Genomic DNA, 21909 nt, shown 5'->3' on the forward strand with positions numbered 1-21909 from the left:
AATTATAATATATTAATTCTATTATATATATATTTTTTTTTATTGCATATATATGCGGGACGCGCGCACGTCGCCGCAATTTGCTCTTGTCTGTCGGCTCTGGGCTGCGTTTCTCCCGATCATTCAATACATTGTTGGAAAGTTGACTTTGGCGCCTTTCGATCGGCACCACACTCAACCTATTGCGTCCTTCGGGTCTCGAGTTACAAGATGAGTGTCATTTGACAAGCCGTTTCAACGAGTGACCACGTCCGGTTGTAAACGTACCTGAACTGACCAGTCACCGCTGCTCATGGCGAAAATGATTGGCCACCGTTGTAGCCAAGGAGCGTCTGCTCCGAAAGCGCTCCCAGACGAGCGCTGATTGCAACGAGAAGGGGGCAGAAGAAGACCAACAAGTTCTTTGTTTTGACTCGAGCGTCTGAATGAATGGAAATGGATTTGGGATAATCACGCTGAATTATTGCGGTACACACGTTACAAAAATCTTTGTTAAACACTCATTTTCTGTGGGACTTTTATAAACTTATACATATATTTTATTTCAGTGTGTTAAAACCTGTTGTGTTTCTCTATTACATTAGCACTCAAAGTGATTTGTCTTTAGTGTGTAAGAAACTTCAAAATGTTATCTTTCAAAACAGACCAGACTCATACATGTGCTATAAGTATAAAGTATAATAAATCGCAAATTACTTTGGGTATGCAATCGACAGTCGTTTTATGCAAAATGTGCAGAACTGTTAAGGGGTTAAAGACTTGAGTGATTGTGAAAGAGAGAGTGATTGTGTTACCGTGGTAAATAATGCAGTAACCGTGGCAGCTCTAAGACTGTGGTAGAGAGAGTGGGTCGGAGCGTTGAACCAGGATATGACATCCTGGGCTTTCTTTTCCCAGGATCCTTCAGACAACATGGTGCTGAGTGGGGGGCGGTCACAAAGATTTACAATAAAGAGAACTATTTGCTGTAATTTCCTGCAATTTAAAAACATAATTTCAATAAATTAGCAAACGCAAGTTATTTATTTAGTTTTAACGTTAAACACGAAAACACACGCACACGCGCACACACACACACACACACAGAGGACAGAGCAATCACATATAGCAGTCACAGCTTTCACTGTAAAAAAACACTTTAACATTTTAAACACATGGGCGGCCAAGTGGCGCAGTGGGCAAGGCGCTCGCCACTAACGCAGGAGATGCTGGGTTCGAGCCCAGCTCTCTGCGTTGCTTCTGGCTTGGCTGGTCGTTCATACTAATACAATTGGCAGTATTAGGGGGTGGGAAAGCCGGTGGGTGGGGATCGGATGTTGTGGACAGCGACTCCTACAGGTCGGTTGGTGCGCCTGTACAATAGATTCAGGAAGCGACGGGGGCAGCGTGAGCCTCCCACGCGTTACTCCTCGCCACTGAGAGATCGCGCTGTCTGGTGAAAAGATGCAACGGCTGCCTCCTCGTGTACCGGAGGGGACACGTGATGCAAGGCTTTGTCCACATTGCAGCCGACCAGTGGGAGGCATGACCTAACAGCGTTCGAGACAGGGGAGGGTAGAATTGGACAATACGAAATTGGGATGGCACAAAAATGGGGAGAAAAAGTAGTATCTTGACTGGATCTTGGACTTTCTCACAAATCGCACACAACATGTCAGGATTGGCAAGCACACATCCCCCACCCTGCCCATTAGCACCGGGGCCCCTCAGGGGTGTGTACTCAGCCCACTTCTCTACACACTTTTCACACACGACTGTTGTTCCTCCTCTCCATCTAACCTCATAGTAAAATTTGCAGACGACACAACAGTGCTTGGCCTCATCAGAGGGAATGATGAGACCTCATACAGGAGGGAGGTTGAGCAACTAGTGGAGTGGTGCGATGGTCATAACCTTGCTCTCAACCCCACGAAGACCAAGGAGATGATCATCGATTTCCGCAGGACTGGTGACCTCAGCCACTCTCCACTCCTCATTGGGAATGAGGAGGTGGAGAGGGTTTCAAAATTTTAGTTTCTGGGCGTGACAATGTCTGATGACCTGTCCTGGGGGGTCAGCATTGCCTCTGCTGTGGGCAAAGCACAGCAGCGCCTTTTCTATCTTAGGAAGCTTAAATGGGCTAAACTCCCACAGGGACTGATGGCCAACTTCTACCACTGCGCAGTAGAGAGTGTACTCACGTACGGACTACTGGTGTGGTTTACTGGCTGCACCAGGGCAGAGAAGGAGGCCCTCCACAGAGTGGTCAAGGCTGCGAGGAGGATCACTGGAGCTAGCCTCCCAGATATCTCCACAGTCTTTACCTCCCGCTGCCTACGGCGTATAAATAACATCTTACAAGACCAGTACCACCCAGCAAACCATCTCTTTCAACTGCTGCCCTCTGGTCGAAGGTACAGATCCATCCAGTCCGGAACCAGCAGACTGACCAACAGCCTCTACCCACGGGCTGTCAGGCTGCTCAACGACGAACATCAACTTGCCCCCCCCCGCATCCCACCCCCGGTGACATAACTCCCACTCCCACAACAATAACTGTGAACCGGACTTGCATTGCTGCACTATACAATACTTCATCCTTTGCAAGTCAACGCCCCCCCCCCCCCCCCCCCCTCCCCCTCCTTCCATCAACTCACTGGACTGAAATATTTATATTTATTAATTTATTTGCACAAGCACTAAATGCACTTGGGACAATGATGGTATGTTATATATTGGGACATTGATACTTTATTACTTTATTACTATATTACTATTATTATTGACATTATTATTTTGCACATGTTATATCTTATGTTGTATGCCAGTGGTGATGTTCCTAACAAATTTCGTTGTACCAACAATGACAAATAAAGATCTATCTATTCTACAAAAAAAAATATATATATATATATATTAAACACATACTGGCGCTGGCGCGTTGTCACAGTGGTGCTGCGCCCGTAATATACCATTGTTTGGGGAAAGTCCTGACATTCAAACTGTCTGCTGTAAGATCTGTAGTTTCTCAAGATATCTAGGAAAAGTATTGCACCATACTACTGATATCTCAGTCTCATACCAGTAACGGTACCAGTCTGTCAGCCCAATCTCGCATAAGATAAGATGATCCTTTATTAATCCCCTTGGGGAAATTCACGTGTCAAAGCAGCATGGGGGGGGGGGGGGGGGGGGGGTACAGAGCTTCACAGTCCGATATACTATAGATGCAATATAAAAAGTACAAAATAGTACAATGAGTGCAGTGCACGTGGATATGAGTCTCGAGTTCTCACGTCTCGAGTTCTCACGCCGTTAGTTCTCCTGGCAGCACAGCCAGCCATCCGGCTCTGAAATATGTAAATAAAGTACTAATTGACCATGTAACATGTGTATATATTACAAATAAGTACATAATATTACATATGAACAATTATCAAAATGTTTATGTTTTCAGAAAACTGCTGGGGATGGAACCCTAACCTTAACCCTAATTTTATGATTAAGTGATGTGAGTGGTGTTAAAACTAACCTTAACACTTTCAGTGCCACGGGTCCGGTGCCCCGGAACCCTGTTGCGTGCCAACGCCCACTTCAATGATAGAGCTCTCATATTTGCGAACGCATAAACTATATTTTAAATTATGGCTATGTGTACTACTCATCACATTTAAAGCCCTCAACAACCTTGCCCCTCCCTACCTGTCCGACCTCCTCCACCGTCACACGCCCACCCGTCGCCTTAGGTCTGCAGATGCCAACCTCCTAACACCTCCCACGACCAAGCTCCGGACCTGGGGCGACAGGGCCTTTGCTGCTGCTGCCCCCTCCCTCTGGAATGCCCTCCCCAGCCATATCCGTGATGCAAACACCCTGACATCTTTTAAATCAGCCCTTAAAACTCACCTTTTCAATCTTGCTTTTGACCTCTAATTCTGTCGGTTTTATTTTATTTTATTTTGTCATGTATTATTTTGTTCTGTTTTGTTCTGTTTTTTGTTTTGCCATAGTTTGTCTCTCCTGCCCATGTAAAGCGTCTTTGAGCACCTGGAAAAGCGCTATATAAAATAGATGTATTATTATTATTATTATTATTATTATAATATGGCCGTCGCTTATCAATGACTTGTTTGCAGTCAACATTGTCGAAACAGATTATTTTTTAATCTGTTCATTTCAGTTTTATACCATTTTGAAAAACCCGTTTTTTGAAAGTTTCAGGAAAATATAAAGATTATGTGATAATCACCCTTTAGTGGAATACACTGGAATACACAAAAAACTTTGTAATTTTTCGGCCTATTTATGAATTGTTTTCAAATAAACGCTAGATTATCGATAGTATATGTGTACTTATGCACGCTAGAGAAGCGGGCTGAAAAATCGATTATCCTTTTCCTAATCAGCACACAAACACACACACACACACACACACATATGGCTCCCGTTGATATATAGGTGAAAATAGCTCTGATTATCCCAAGACCGGTAAAATAGGTTCCTTACCTCAGATCAGATGTTCTCCAAAAAGATTATTCCAATTCCTGATCGCCATTCCAAATATCGATTACGTTTATTTATCCAACGCTGGGTGGTCGAAACACCGATTCCACGCTGTTCTGATGGTCCACAATGAATCCGATCGGCTCGAGTTACATGCCTGAGAAGTAAAATGTGAAAGCAGGATTTTCTTTCATTTTCATTCAATCCAATCCAAAGGAGTGCAGTACCATATGGAGAGACGATAGGGGGCGGTATTTTCCCAATGGAGCTCAGAGAGTTCCAGTGGTAATGTGAGGCTAGATTGATGAAATATGAATGGAAATCTCTAATAAAAAATAAAAAACGAGATCTCTCGTCGTTGGCACTGAACGGTTGGCATGAACTAACGAGAAATCTCGTTGTTGGCACTCAAAGTGTTAAAGGAACACGCCAACTTTTTGGGAAATTATCTTATTTGCCATCTACCCTGGAGTTAGACAAGCAGATGCATACCCTTTTCTTCTCTGTGCATGCATTAGGCTTAGGGAACAGCCGCACCGTTAGCCTAGCTTAGCATCATTCACTGGAAGTAGGTGTGCCAGTGTAGCCTAGTTCCCAACAGTCACGAAATACACTCCAAATACAACGCCAAAACTTTCCTGTAAACATGTTGTGACCTCAAAAGCCCCATTTTTTTCAAAATGCAACAGGGCTTTTGAGGTGATGAAATCACTGCGTCCAGGCAGCGTGAATATTAAAGGCAACCAACTTGTGTTCAGCTTTTCTCTGATTGGCCACGACCCCACGCCGCTAGCCCGCCCCCTTTTGCCGCGAGCGCGGCAGGAACCTTCAAGTTCCCTGGTGCAAAATAAATCTGGTAGTTCGTTTATGACGTTAATTAATAATAAACACTGTTAGGACTCTTAATAATAAACACTGTTAGGACTATCTGACTCTTAATAATAAACACTGTTAGGACTATCTCGATTCACGCGTCACTACTGTAACTAGAAACTGTACATTGTAACGTTATATAATGTTATTTTGCGTCACGCGTCACTGTACATCAGTGGAGGCTGACGCCTGACTGATTAACTAGAAACTACGCTGTAACGTTATGTTATTTCGCGTTTTTAACGTCAGTCACTGTACATCAGTGTGGACAGAGCTCTCATATTTTGCAAATGCATAAACTATATCGCAAATGATGGCTATGTGTCTAATATGGCTGTCGCTTATCAATGACTTCGCGACAGCCATATTAGACACATAGCCATAATTTAAGATATAGTTTATGCATTCGCAAATATGAGAGCTCTGTCATTGAAGTGGGTGGTGGCAGCGTAACAGCGTTCACCCTGATGTAAAGTAGCGATTTTTATTGTTTTGTCATGACAAACCAATTACATAATCCAACATATGTGTAAAGAAACAACATATTCCAGTTAACGGTATATTTTTTTAATGATTCATTACGGTATAAATTAGGTTAACTGGAGCTGCGTATTGCTGGCTCTCATATTTGCGAATACAACAGCGTTCACCCTGATGTAAACAAAACAAGTCATTGCGACGGCCAACGGAAGACGGCCGCTGCCGCAGGCGGTGCAACTCTGCCGCGCGGCAGCGCGGTCACGTGGCCGTGTGGCCAATCAGAGAAACGCTGAACGAAAAGCTGAACACAAGTTGGTTGCCTTTAATATTCACGCGTCCAGGGGCGGCTACGTGGCGTAGTGGGCAAGGCGCTCGCCACAAATGCGGAGACGCTGGGATCGCCTGTTCGATCCCAGCGCTCCACATTGCTTTCAGTTTAGCTGGTCGTCCGTACTAATACACATTGGCCGTATTAGGGGGTGGGAAACTGATGGGTGCGGATCGGGCTTTGTGGACAGCGACTCCTACAGGTCGGTTGGTGCGCCTGCGCAGTAGAATCAGGAAGTGTCGGGGGCAGCGTGAGCCTCCCACGCGTTACTCCTCGCCACTGAGAGATCGAGCTGCGCAGGTGAAAAGATGCGACTGCTGTTACCTCAAGTACCGGAGGGGACTTGTGCTATGTATGACTTAGTCCACATTGCAGCCGGCTTGTGGGAGGCAAGAAACAGCGTTCGTGACAGGGGAGGGTTGAAATTGGATGATACGAAATTGGGATGGGAGAAAATATAGAAAATGGGAGAAAAAGTGGATCAAAAAAAAATATTCACGCGTCCAGGCAGCAGTGGTTCGGCAAAAAATAGTTCAGAGTATATATCTGCTTAGAAAATGTATTTTTTTTTATTTATTTATCCACATGGTAAAAGTGTATTTCTTGACTGTTGGGAACTAGGCTATACTCAGTACACTGGCACACCTACTTCCAGTGAATGACGCTAAGCTAGGCTAACAGTGCGGCTGTTCCCTAAGCCTAATGCATGCACAGAGAAGAAAAGGGTATGTATCTGCTTGTCTAACTCTAGGGTAGATGGCAAATAAGCTAATTTCCCAAAAAGTTGGCGTGTTCCTTTAACTCTAACTATAATCAGAGTGAGATAGTGGTGAGAGCACTCGCCCGCGACTGCAATGATTGTTGGTTCAACTCCTGGTTGCGGCGCTTGTTTTGGACTTTTGCTGGTACAATACATTAATATATTACTTATGTTCTGTCTCAGACACACGGAACTGCGGCGTCTGCTCCTCCTCCTCCTCCAGCCCCTCCTGCACCCATGTAAACACAGGTCTAGTCTAGTCTGCGTGTATACCAAACCAAGCCGCATTTCTCGGAGACGCTCTCTGATTGGCACTGACTGACGCTCTCTGATTGGCCACTGACGCGTTTGCCCAATCCGTGACGAGCTGTGTCTTTGCCCATTTCCACGCCAAACAGCCTGCAAACTACCTGGCGTTCTATCGCCATGCTCTAAGACAAACTCTAACCTTAACCAACTTCGAAGAGTGCCTAAGCTTAACCAGTGTAGAAACAGGCGTCGGCCAATCAGAGAGCGTCTCCGAGAAATGCGGCTTGGTTTGGTATTCACGCGTCTAGTCTAGAACCTCCGTGAGCTAACGTTAGCTACCGTTACAAAATGACCCAGTCATCTATTCACTTTTAGTTTAATACATGAGGTATTGTTAACGGTATCTAGCCGGCTAGCTACTGATAGCTCCTGATATCAACAAATGCTCCAGCAAGTCTAGTAGTGCATGATAGCTCACGTTAGCTCACGTTAGCTCACTGTTCAAAACGAAACATCCCATTAAACTAAATAGTTCACTGAGGCGTTGTCTTAACGTTATCTAGCCGGCTAGCAGTAGCTACAGATAGCTCCTGGTATCAATGTCTTATAACACTGATTCGATGCGTATTCGAGCTGAGGGCATGTTGAATGTGATCAATAGGGTCCAGCTGCAGCTCCGGAGAATCCTGGCCGTAGCTGGAGGCTACTCGAGTACACAGACAGTGGAGCTGTTTGCAGATAGCGAGCATTTTGACTTGTTGCGTGGTGGCGATGTCTAGCAGATAATACAACTACAAGTATGATTATATTGTGGTGGACACTAGATGGAGGTGTCTCACTTCAGAATGGACACTGATTGAGTGACAGGAGGGAGTTGACTTAAGGGTGTGGCTGTACCTTGGTTCTGTTGGATTTGTTTGGAAGTAAAGTTCAGAGACTCGATACTCCGTCTGCTCGTCTCATTGATTCACTTCCACAGTGGTGACCCTGACGTGTGAAATATGAGCAATAACGAGAATCCACCGGCTGTGGTTCCCGCAGTGTATGCCACTACAGTCAAGTTGCCAGAGTTTTGGCAGCATGACCCGGCCCCGTGGTTTCAGCACATCAAGGCACAATTTCACCTCCGCGGAATAACGTCGGATGAGACGAAATATTATCATGTTGTCGCGGCATTGGATTCCTCCACTACACGCCGGGTGATGGGATTCCTGAGAGAGCCGCCAGCAGCCGGCAAATACAACGCGCTCAGAGAACAGCTGTTGCGTCTGTTCCAGCTGTCAGATGCAGAGCGCGCGGAGCGCCTATTGTCCCTCAACGGATTGGGGGACAGTAAACCAACAGAACTGATGGAGAACATGCTAGCACTGCTCGGTTCAGGTGACGCTACATTTATTTTTGTGCAGCTGTTCCTGCGTCAACTCCCAACTCCGGTGCGCACGGTTCTGGCCAGCTCGCCTCTCTTGTGCGCACCAAGGATTACCACGGATTGGCAGAGGAGGCGGACAGAATTCTACTGGCCTCCCGTCAGTACTGTGTGGCTGCTGTGTCTGATCGGGTGGCTGATCGCAGGGATCAGACACAGAGGGATGATAGAGGGCTTTGTTATTATCATCGCCATTTTGGCAACAAAGCGAAGAGCTGTGTTCCACCATGCACCTTTGGTAACCAGGGAAATGCGAGAGCCGGCGCTCGTTAGCGGCTATGAGCACTGGCGTCAATATCAACGAGCTGTTGTTTATCGAGGACACGTTGTCTGGAAGGCGTCTGTTGGTGGATTCTGGCGCCCAGACGAGCATCCTGCCTGCGTCGGCCACGGACGCCTTGGGAAACGGACATGGACCACCCCTGGACGCGGCTAATGGGACTTCCATCCGTACGTTTGGTACCAGGTACGTGACAATGTGTTTACATGGACAGCAGTTTAGCTGGGATTTTATTATTGCTTCAGTGTCGGTGCCTATACTGGGCGCAGATTTTTTGTGTGCTCACAGACTGTTAGTGGACGTTGCGAACCGTAGGCTGATTGGCTCTGTGTCCTTTGACACATACCCCTGCACACTGGGGGGGCCGGGGGCCGCCTGCCCTGGCCAATATGCTCGCCACAGGCGATATGTACCAGCGCCTCCTCGCTGAGTTTCCTGCTCTGACTGTCCCCACTTTCTCTGTCGCCAAGCATGGGGTGGAACATTACATCCCAACGGTGGGCCCGCCAGTTTATGCACGGGCACGCCGCCTGGATGCTGCTAAACTGGCAATAGCCAGGGAGGAGTTTGCCACAATGGAACGGCTCGGCATTGTGCGCCGGTCCAACAGTCCTTGGGCCTCCCCACTACACATGGTCCCCAAGGCGGACGGGAAGTGGTGTCCGTGTGGTGATTTCCGTCGCCTAAATAACATCACCACTCATGACCGGTACCCAGTGCCACATATCCAGGATTTCTCTGCCCATCTGGCGGGCGCCACCATTTTTTCTAAAATAGATTTGGTGCGTGGCTACCACCAGGTGCCGGTCCATCCACTCGACGTGCCCAAGACTGCCATTATCACCCCGTTTGGACTGTTTGAATTCCTGCGCATGCCATTCGGCCTTAAAGGGGCAGCGCAAACATTCCAGAGGCTGATGGACTCTGTGCTGCGAGGCCTGTCATTTTTGTTTATTTATCTGGATGACATCCTGGTAGCCAGTGCATCGGTGGAGGAGCATCGGGGACATCTCCGTCAATTGTTCGAGCGGCTCAACGAGCATGGGCTGATCGTGAACCCGGCCAAATGTCAGTTTGGCCTGCCGGCCATGGATTTCCTGGGCCACCATGTCTCTTCCCAGGGGGCTGTTCCTCTACCCACCAAGGTGGAGGCAATTGCTGCTTTCCCCCGCCCCCTCACCATCAAACCTCTCCAGGAGTTCCTGGGGATGGTTAATTTTTACAATAGGTTTATAGCCCATGCGGCTCACCTGATGAGACCTCTGTACGAGGCGCTGAAGGGGAAGAGAGCCAACGATGACGTGGGCTGGTCCCCGGAGCGGGTCCAGGCATTCGAGGGCTCTAAGGCTGCCCTTGCCAACGCCGCCATGCTGGCACACCCATCTCCTGCTGCTCCTATAGCCCTCACCACCGATGCCTCCGATTATGCAGTAGGTGCGGTGTGCGAGCAGTGGGTGGCTGGCGCCTGGCAGCCTCTGGCCTTCTTCAGTAGGAAGCTGCGCGACAACGAGAGGAAGTATAGTACATTCGACAGGGAGCTCCTGGCCCTCTTCCTCGCCATACGTCACTTCAGGTTCTTGCTGGAGAGCCGAGAGTTCACAGTTTTTGTCGACCACAAGCCCCTAACGTTTGCCATGGCCAAGACCACAGAGCCATGGTCGGGGCGTCAGCAGCGCCAACTTTCAGCCATATCGGAGTTCACTACCGACATCCAGCATGTAGCCGGTAAAGACAACCAGGTGGCAGACTGCCTCTCCCGGGCGCGCGTCAGCCCTGTGCACCTGGGCATCGACTATGCTGCCATGGCTGCTGACCAGCTCACCGACTCAGACCTTCAGGCGTTCAGGACGGCTGTGACAGGACTTCGACTTGAGGATGTGGTGTTTCACGACAGCGGCGCCACGCTCCTGTGACGTCTCCACTGGCCAGCCCCGCCCCATGGTTCCAACTGACTGGCGCCACCGGGTATTTGACACCATTCATGCCCTTTCACACCCTGGGGTAAAGGCGTCGGTCAAGTTGGTAGGGCCCAAGTTCGTCTGGCCGGGCCTTAGGAAGGACGTCAAAGTATGGGCGGCCTCCTGTGTGGCGTGCCAGCGTGCCAAGGTACATCGTCACACTAAGGCCCCCCTGGAGCCGTTTCTCATTCCAGGGAGGCGGTTTGACCATGTCCACGTGGACCTGGTGGGCCCACTTCCCCCGTCTCAGGGTTTCACACACCTCCTCACTATGCAGGGCTGTACGTTAACTTTTTTTGCACATAGCACTGGTGCTACAGAGGTTGATAGTTTTGTAGCACTGGCCAAAATCTTGTAGCACAAGTATAAAACGTGTTATATTTGTAACAGTCACAAATGTGCCCATTGTATTTGTGTTATTTAGTTGCAGTCAGGGAACAAACTTAACCTTTTGACTTACCAGCCATTTGGCTGGTAGATTTAAAAAAAGGCAGATTTTTTACCAGCCAAAAATTATAAATTGCTTTTTAGTATATCGCCATGTGTTATTATTACTATAATACTCTCATATGCTATTTTCAATTAATATCATAAACAACAAGGAATATTAGCATAATTTTGAGTGGACTGAAGGAATGAGTCAGCGTTAATAGTTTTAAATGCAAATAATTTATTGAAACATAGAAGTGGGGTCGGTTGGGACACACACACACACACACACACAATGGGGGACCCTGATGTACATTTACATTTACATTTACATTTAGTCATTTAGCTGACGCTTTTATCCAAAGCGACTTACAAGTTCTGTACGACAAGCCATCAGGAAGAGCACAACTCTATCAGCTGAGTAACAATGTTCATCAAAGTGTTGAGTGCTACAGTGTAGGTTAGTTTATTAGGACAAGTGCATGACAGTATGGTTAGTTAGGGTTAGATTTTTTTTTTTTTTTTTTTTTAATTCAGATAATGGTTGAAGAAGTGAGTCTTTAGTCGACGGCGAAAGATTGGACGTGTTTCGGCTGTCCTAACTGGGGTGGGTAGTTCATTCCACCATTGTGGGGCAAGGACTGAGAATAGGCGACTTCTCTTTGATGACCCTCCCGGAGCTTGGATAGGAGTAGGTCTGAGGCGGCCAGAAGATGCAGAGCGTAGGGGTCTTGAGGGTGTGTAGTTAGAGACCATTGACCGGAGGTAGGCGGGAGCAGTTCCCTTTGCCGCACGGTATGCTAGGTCAAGGGCCTTGAAGCGGATTCGTGCAGCAATGGGGAGCCAGTGCAGGTCCCTAAGAAGTGGGGTGACATGGGCCGACTTCGGTAGGTTTGAGATCAGGCGGGCCGCTGCGTTCTGAATGAGTTGAAGAGGCTTAGTGGCAGTGGCCGGGAGGCCAGCGAGCAGTGCGTTGCAGTAGTCGAGGCGGGAGATGACTGTTGATTGGACTGTTGATGTAAACAAGACGAAAGTCTTTCTATGGTCTGCATCCCCTTAACAATTGTGTGTATTGAGCCGTACTGTATTGTACCCATTCTGCAATCTGTTAAATAAAGTTTTCATTCATTCACACTGTTTCAACTCACCACCCCCGCATCATCTAGTCTTCAAACTTCCACTCCTCTCGACACACACACACCCTTTCCCCAGTCCACACTGTCTCTATGGCTCTGCCTCTGATCAGGATTAGCTTGTTAGCTTATGCTAATGTAACGTTCATTTCGGGCGATGTGGGCATAAAGGAATGGCGATGATGCAAAGCGTGTTAGATGCATTTGACCCGTTGTGAGAGAAAAAAAACACCACAGACTTATTTCGGATCGCAAAATAGCTGCACTGCTGTGCAGCCCCGCTCGGCTGAGAGCAGAAGGCAGAAGCACGGTCTGGGTAACGTTCATTTCGGACTTTATGACGCGAGGATTGCAAAGCATGTTATATGCATTTGACCCGTTGCCGAATAAAACAGCAGGGATTTGTTTTCGGTCGCGACAACACTATCTACTAGCTCTGTTTCAATGTCCGCGTTCCAAACGCTGCTGAGACGAGTCCTGCAGTCACCTGCTGTGTTGTGAGCTGAGCCGAGCGGTCACTGCTCGCAACTCGCGGGGATATTGTTCGCTAGGGATTATGGGATTTGGTGTTTGATATATGGAGTTTTACGCAGAAGGGACATTGTATTTAATCGCACAAGACTACAAGTACCAAGTGGATAGCGGGCCATCGCACCAGTGCTATTGAAGTCAATCCTTTCATCGCACAGACTGACGTCAGTGTCGCACGTGCGACATATATATCGCACTGTACTGCCCTGTCACTATGGTGGACAGGACCACCAGGTGGCCGGAGGTTGTTCCCCTGTCATCAACAACGGCTGCGGAGGTGGCTCGGGCGTTTATTTTCGGCTGGGTCACTCGGTTTGGCACGCCATTGGACCTGACATCGGACAGGGGATCCCAGTTCACTTCTGAGCTGTGGAGCACCGTGGCTGAGAGACTTGGGGTGAAACTCCATCGTACCACAGCATACAACCCAAAGGCCAACGGCATGTGTGAGTGTTTTCACAGATCCATGAAGGCCGCTCTCCGGGCCACGCTCACAGACGGCAACTGGGTCGACCGTCTTCCGTGGGTCATGTTGGGCCTGCATACTGCCCCTAAGGAAGACCTGCAGGCCTCTTCAGCCGAATTGGTTTTTGGTCAACCGCTGAGGGTCCCAGGGGAGTTCCTTCCTGGTTCCTCTGCCCCTTGGTCCACTACAGCTCACCGATCTGCCTTCCAGGACGCAGCGAGGGTGTTTGCCCCAGTTCCCACACATCACTGCCTTCCCCAGTCCTACATTCCTAAGGACCTGATGACTGCGAGGTATGTGTTCATCCGTCATGATGCCCACCGTTCTCCACTGCAGGCTCCCTATGAAGGGCCCTTCCGCGTCCTCGAGCCGGGCCCCAAGTACTTTGTGGTGGACATGGGGGGGAATAAGGAGCAGATCTCAGTCGATCGTCTTAAGCCTGCTCATGTGGTCCCAAACGGGCCAGTGGAGCTGGCTCAGCCCCGGCGCCGGGGCCGGCCACCCAAGTCTTCCCCTGTCCCATGCCCTCCGGCCGTTGTTATCCCTACCTTTCCACCGACGAAGCCTCGGCGGCGGCGGGGACGGCCCCCTGCCCCTACCCTTACCCTTTCCCCTTCCACGTTCCCTGTGACTGTTAAATACAGTCGTTATGGCCGTGTGGTCAGACCTCCTAAAAGAGACTGAAGACACTGGGTGCACTTTTTTGGGGGTTTATTGTGTTCAGTTCCGTTTATTTGGTGTGGTACTGAATGTCAATTCTGAATGTTCGGGGGGGGCCTGTGTGGTGGACACTAGATGGAGGTGTCTCACTTCAGAATGGACACTGATTGAGTGACAGGAGGGAGTTGACTTAAGGGTGTGGCTGTACCTTGGTTCTGTTGGATTTGTTTGGAAGTAAAGTTCAGAGACTCGATACTCCGTCTGCTCGTCTCATTGATTCACTTCCACAATATAATATATATATTTAATAAAAAAAATATATGTATATATATAATGTATATAAAATATATAATTTTTTTATCAAAAACGATCGATATCGGATCGGTATCGGCCGATATGGCTCAAGACGATCGGTGATCGGTATCGGTGGCAAAAAACGTGATCGGGGCATCCCTGGTGATAATGCTTTATTTTCGCCGATCGTCAAAACCGATCGAAAAACATGATCCAATTCTGAGCAGAGATCTCACTCGCTGAGTTCTGTCTCAGACTCACGGAGAGAGCTGCTGCGTTTGCTCCTCCTCCAGCCCCTCCCGCACCCGTGTGTAAACACTAGTCTAGTGGGACACTGGGACCTCCGTGAGCTAACATTAGCTACCGTTACAAAATTACCGCATTATCGCAGTCACAAACGGGGCTAGCTGAGGGAGTAGGGTATATCTGCAGAGCCGCAGATATACCCTGCTGAGGGCATGCTGAATGTGATTTGACCAAAGCAGAGTATACACACAGACAGTGGAGATAGCGAGCATTTTGACTTGTTGCATGGTGGCGATGTCTCGCAGATAATACAACTACAAGTATGATTATATAATATATATATAAAAAAATAATCGATGTCGGATCGGTATCGGCCGATATGGCTCAAGACGATCGGTGATCGGTATCGGTGGCAAAAAACGTGATCGGGGCATCCCTACAATATTATATCCCATACCATTATCAATATTATATACAATACCAGTATCTGTATCAATATTATATCCCATACCAGTATCAGTATCAATATTATATCCCATACCATTATCAATATCAATATTATACCTCACTGAGAGACAGCAGTACGTCGGACTAAAGGACAATCAGTCTGACGTACTGGTGAGCAGGAACTGTGCTGTCACCCTTCCTCTTCACCCTCTATACCTCAGACTTCTGCCGCAACTCAAGCGGGTGCCACCTGCAGAAGTTCTCAGACGACTCCTCCATCGTAAGCTACATCACCGACGATGATGAGGAGGAGTACAGAGCCCTGGTGGAGAGCTTTGTGGGGTGGAGCGACAGCAACCACCTCCAACTCAACACCAGTCACCCCAAGATCCACAAAGAATGGATTGCACGGTGCAAGGTGCACCCTTACTTACAATTCATTATGAATTGAAAATGGGGGACCCTGATGTAAACAAGACGAAAGTCTTTCTCTGGTCTGCATCCCCTTAACAATTGTGTGTATTGAGCCATACTGCATTGTACCCATTCTGCAATCTGTTAATAACATTTTCATTCAATCAATCAATCTGCACGGTGATTGATTGAATGAAAAATTTATTTTGAGTCAATTGTAATGAACCAAATGAGAATATCAATACATTTTTTTTTATCTTTGACTGTGAATAACACCATGCTCTAATTGACCAGACCTGAAAAATCTAAGCAACTTAATAGATGGAAGATGATTAAACAGAAGGTTTTGTAGATACAGTACTGAATTCTGCCATCTGGACACATGCAATTTGAAATATGATTATAGAATATAGAATATCAGGCGTAAAATGGTTATGCGATTAAAATGCGATTAATTAGATTAATTAATTACAAATCCTGTAATTAATTAGATTAATTTTTTTAATCGCCTGACAGCACTAGTATCAATATTATATCCCATACCAGTATCAGTATCAATATTATATCCCATACCAGTATCAGTATTATTGTCAGCTGGTATCGGTCAGGTTAGACGCAGTTTGAGGCCAGACAGCTGTCGACTGGAGAACAGAAACATCTGGAAGTGGTAAAACACTGACGACTCGAGCAGAACCCTACTGCAGCCAATCACAGCTCACTTCCTGGATGCTCTAGTCTAACCTACCAATCACGGGCCAGGCCAACACAGAACAGTGGTGCACTTTAGAGTTTCTAGATCTGAGAGAGAGTGCAAGAGAGAGAGAGAGAGAGAGAGAGGCAAACATTTAAAAATAAGACGATGTTTAAAAAGGAAAGGGATTAAAAGGAAAGGAATAGGAAGGAAGGGAAGAGAGACAACTAATGCAGCGAGAGGAAAGGGGATGGCAAGAAAAGATGAGCGAGAGAGAATTCCGTTGGCTGTTGCAGAAGTTTTCCCCCAGTAGTGGTCAGTTAGCTTGTGTGTGCTACATTCTGGAGGCTGCGTCTGTCTCTGCTCTACAGTAGCTGTTAGTTTGTGCTTGTGAGGTTCTGAGGAGGAGACGAGGGGAGGTGAGGACAGGACACACACACACACACACACACACACACACACACGTACACACGTACACTCATTAAAGGTAGGAGACAGGCTTTGATGTGAAAAGCACTTGGTTTTGTGTGTTTCTATGCTGTGCTGCTTTGATGTGAAAAGCACTTGGGTTTGTGTGTTTCTATGTTGTGCTGCTTTGATGTGAAAAGCACTTGGTTTTGTGTGTTTCTATGCTGTGCTGCTTTGATGTGAAAAGCACTTGGGTTTGTGTGTTTCTATGCTGTGCTGCTCTGAATTGAAAAGAACTTGGGTTTGTGTGTTTCTATGCTGTGCTGCTTTGATGTGAAAAGCACTTGGTTTTGTGTGTTTCTATGCTGCGGATTTGAAGAACTGATATGCAGCACTGTCTCAGCACTCTTAAAACGCTGGACGGATGGATGTGATTTTGTTCTCCGTCTCTCCCGTCTCTCTCTAGATCGTCCAGACAGACGCAAGCCAGAGCATCGTCACAGGTGAGGGTTTCTTTCTACCGTAGAATTAGGATATGAAGACTGTTGGTAGTGTCTTGCTCTACCTATTGAGCGACACAGGGAATGCAACCCCTGACCCTGGCAGTGTTCGTGCCATGCTCTTAACCATTGAGCGACACAGGGAATGCAACCCCTAACCCTGGCAGTGTTAATGCCATGCTCTTAACCATTGAGCGACACAGGGAATGCAACCCCTAACCCTGGCAGTGTTAATGCCATGCTCTTAACCATTGAGCGACACAGGGAATGCAACCCCTAACCCTGGCAGTGTTAATGCCATGCTCTTAACTAGGGCTGCAACTAACGATTATTTTCGTAGTCGACTAATCTGTCGATAATTTTTTCGATTAGTCGACTAATCTAACGATTATTTCTGTCACACCCTCCCTCTCTGCTTCAGTTTCAGGGCTCCAGTGCATGTTTTACCTCACATGCTCAAGTCTGCACACCTGTGAATGTCACCCTCCCTCTGCCTTAACATGATCCCATAGCAAATTTAAATAAGGACTCATGAAACATTTGAATTTGGATCTTAATTAAGCTACTTGCTTAATCAAATGTATTTGAATAACAAATACAATAATCAATCATAATAAACACATTAAATAATCAAATTAAAGTGCAAGTTTAAATGTAAAGATAATGTTTTAAAAGTAGCAGCCTCTGCCCCAGCACTGTGGTTCTGATGGGGCTGTAAACCTGGTCCAAGAGGGTGACGTGGATCCACTCACTAGGCTCCACCATCTCCAACAGCTGTAAGGGGAGAGGAGAGGAGGTGGATGAGTCAGATCAGACAGACTTCTAGGTATTTTGTGTGTGTCTTACTCTGATCGCCTGCAGAGGAACACACTATTTACAAATGACAGCGTCCATAAAGGAACCTGTGATTGCATTGCTATAGCAAACTTATAAATCATCAGATATAAGATAGCTAGCACTAACGTTCCCTGTCTCTGCAGTCTTAGCCCAAAAAGTTAAACTTTTTTCAACTGAGAAAAGAAAGCAGCCTAGTCTAGACCATGGCGCTATATAGACAGTGGATGTTAGCACTAGCGATCTTAACTTACCTAATTAATACTCCAGTCTGCAAAAATACGACACTCGGTGGTAATTCACGGAGCTGTAAACACCGGTAGCCTAGCCAAGCTCTAGTAGCCTGTAAGCTTGGCGCCGTTTAACGTTAGCTAACGTTACATAGTAGTTGGTCGACACGCAGCCTCAACATATTAAAGGGGACATGTACTATAAATGTCATTTTTCAGTCTCTAGCATTGTATTATAGTAATAGGAGTTAGTATCAATGTGTTTTAGTGTCTAAATACCATATTGGCGGATTGCTCTGATTCAGCTCAGATAATTTCCTGCTCCAGTAAATTAGTCCATCCTGATTTGAAGGCCTGAGTCACGTTATTCAGGCTCTGGGTAGAAGACAGTGATGTGATTGGCTCTGTGGTTGTAGCTAATGCCCGCCCACAATCTACATAGACTAGACAGCGCACTTCCTCATACTGCGAGGCAGTGAAACCCGACACCTCTGCATACTCTGGAGGGAGAGAGAGAGAGAGAGAGATAGAGAGGGAGAGAGAGAGAGAGGGAGAGACAGAGAGAGAGAGAGAGAGAGAGGGAGACAGAGAGAGAGGGAGGGAGCACTTGGGGGGGGGGGCGGGGGGGACCTGCCGCGCCACACGGGAGAGGGGAGGAAGGGAGGCCCCCCCCCCCCACACAAGCTGCCGCAGGGAGAGAAAAAACGAAAGGAAGAGACGGCCTGTCTTTTTTTTCTCTCTCTCTCTCTCTCGCACCCCCCCCCCCCCCACACAAGCTGCCGCAGGGAGAAAAAAAACGAAAGGAAGAGACGGCCTGTCTTTTTTTTCTCTCTCTCTCGCACCCCCCCCCCCCCACACAAGCTGCCGCAGGGAGAGAAAAAACGAAAGGAAGAGACGGCCTGTCTTTTTTTTCTCTCTCTCGCACCCCCCCTCTCTCTCTCTCTCTCTCTCTATCTCTCTCTCTATCTCTCTCCATCTACCAGTCGCAGACTGTGTGGACTGACTGTCACTCAGAGTGCTTATGGGCGGAGCCAGGCCATAACAGCCTGAAATCTTGAAGCTGGAAAATGATGGTTTTGAGTACTTGATTAGAAATATAAAACAATGCATTTTTTTGAAAAAAACCTTACAGATGTCTTCAATAGACTAACAGGAATTGTGTAAAGTTGCCCAAATAGTGCTAGGAATAGCAGTACATGTCCCCTTTAACTGAAATAGCGTTAGCTTAGCAAGCATTATCCATGAGACATTCTGTTTTCCAACATGTAAGCTAAAACTTACCCATGATCCGAGTTAGTGGTCTGCAAGGGCCTTGAAATAAAGCCCGAGCCCTGCCCGAGCCCGTGAACTTCAGGCCCTGCCCGAAAATAAGCCTGACTGTAAATAATATTTTAAGCCCTAGCCCGCGTGAAAACCAGAAAAAAATTATTATTATTATTAAAATATTTTTTTTTGTATTTGTTTTAAATATTCGAAACACGGTTTTATATGAACGTAATAAATAAACAAAACTAAGAAGCATTTACATAGCCTGTTTCGCTCTTATTAGAATGCCGTCTCTCCCAGTGCTCGCTTATATAGACTGACTCACACATCAGCCTCGTAAAACGTATTGAAGGCTATAGAATCTTCTTTGACACACACACACACACGACACACAATAGCCTACTCAGTACAGAAATCAGATTTCGAGCAGAGCATCGTAATGAAAAGCACAACAAAACAGGTAGCGAGTCGCGACCCAGCAAATAATAAACATCACTCACCACAACGTCAGCAATGCGTTGAACACCGTTAACAAAACTACGCCAACCGGCTACATACATCCCAAGAACAAATTAAAACGTTCGCCAACTGGCTATATTCCAACACAACCAATCGAGTTGAACTTGTCCCCTGAGTTCTCTCTGCGCGCTGCGGTAATTACATCCAAATGTTTCTCTGGCGCAAAAGAGAAAACGAATGTTAGGGAAAACAAAGGTTATCCTATAACCCTAGTTATATATATAAAAAAAAAAAAAAACGCTATAAAAAAATTAAAAAAAAAAATTAAAAACGGCGGTGCCCGGGCCCGGCCGAGCCCGAATTATTTATTAAAAAAAAAGCCCTACCCAGCCCGAACCCGCCGGGCCCCGTCGGGCCTGGGCAAGGTTGCAGTGCACTAATCCGAGTAGCTCTAATCACGGTTCCAGGGTGCTCGCTTCTGCTTTCTTCTTCTTTGTCGTTAGTAGGGCTGTAACTAACGATTATTTTGGTAGTCGAATTGTTTCGATTAGTCGACTAATCTAACGATTATTTCTGTCACACCCTCCATCTCTGCTTCCTGTGGACGTGGCTCCTTTTCCGGGCTCTTAGCAGACTTCTTAGCTTAACACTTTAATTGCCGGGAACGCCGTAACTCGTCTTTGCTCGCCATGCTCATTCTGCCGAAGACGCCGTAACTCGTCTTTGATATCAATATTTCAAAAATCTGTGATCGAAATCATATTTCTCCTCCGGAGACATGAGATGTACTGGTGAGCTCCACTCAACTGTCTAACGGTTCAAGAGCGCCATCTGGTGGCCGATCTGCAGATCGGCCAACAGGACGTGACGCGCCAAACAGGAAGTGCTCATCCATATATCGTCCGGGCACTCGCGATCGTTAGCCGGACTCCATCTCAACACACTGGATAATCAATCGCTCGCCCTAACTCAATAAACAACGTTATTTGGATGTATATAGTATTATACAACCTGGAAATGGTTCATCTATATCAACATCCCATAATCGAAAACTGTCTACTCCAAGCTGATCGTCCAACGGCGCGAGGAAGATATGGTAAGATCCAGCATTATTTTCTAACGTGTTCCATATAAACTGCTCTGACCATATGACCCACACTAGACGAATGATATAACGTTGCCCACGGAATTATAAACGACCCCCCGCCCATCCGGTCAATATCAGATGATACGTAGTAACTTCTAGAAGTACCTCCAGTTGAAATTTTTCATCTGGCACCGATCGCTACCAAACTGTATTTGATCATCAATATAATGCATTTGGGGCTATAAATCAAGTTCTGGAGAAAGCTGCAGAAAACGATAAAAACATACTTATACTTTAAGTTTAGACCATATTTTAGTATGAATATGTGAATGAAAAAGTATAACGTTGCTACACCCTGAACAATGGATATAGGACATTGAATGGGCCATAATAATGTCAATTTAGCAATAGAATTTAAAAAGTTATAGCCCTGCAAAGAAGGGGAACTTCTCCATAGACAAATAGAGCTGGCTAGGGATGGTCAATTATGAATTTAACCATGGCGATCAAAGTGTTAACAGACAGTACGCAGGCATTAAAGCGTTCCGTCTTGGGACGGATATCCGTCCATTTGATTTGGAGATTCCGTCATTTGATTCGGAGTCATGACGGATTTTAACCTGAGCCAATCAGAGGCGTCAAATATCCTTTTTTCCCCCTACCGCGGCCGCACCAAGCAGTCATTTGCGAGCAATTGGCAAATTCTCAGGCAAATGCAACCAACCAGAATGCGAGATTGTTCTGAGTTTACAGCCCTTTCACCCGCCTCCGCTGTGCTCAGCACCAATGGGAAGCGCCCATTTTCTTTAGATTTTCTGAAACTCCGCCATTGCTCTCTAGCGTCTAGCTCTACTCGCGAGTAAACTTGACTCATCAACAACATGCGGCAACTTTTACGAGACCGTAAGTTCATTTGACTTATTCTAGTCTAAAGAAACATATATATTACTATTGCTATTGATAAATCTAGGTAACGTG

General features: G+C 46.7%; 1 protein-coding gene across 1 annotated transcript in view; it reads left to right on the forward strand.

Annotated features, from left to right (window-relative positions):
• Positions 1 to 21909, forward strand: part of LOC311235886 (uncharacterized protein) — an 86282-nt gene that overhangs the window by 22578 nt on the left and 41795 nt on the right. The window contains 1 exon segment of the mRNA XM_084323413.1: positions 17022 to 17058. Coding sequence (XP_084179539.1) covers positions 17022 to 17058 — 37 coding nt within the window.

This window comes from Notolepis coatsorum (genome assembly GCF_963971535.1).
Source record: "Notolepis coatsorum genome assembly, chromosome: 1".
Lineage (NCBI taxonomy): Eukaryota > Metazoa > Chordata > Actinopteri > Aulopiformes > Paralepididae > Notolepis > Notolepis coatsorum.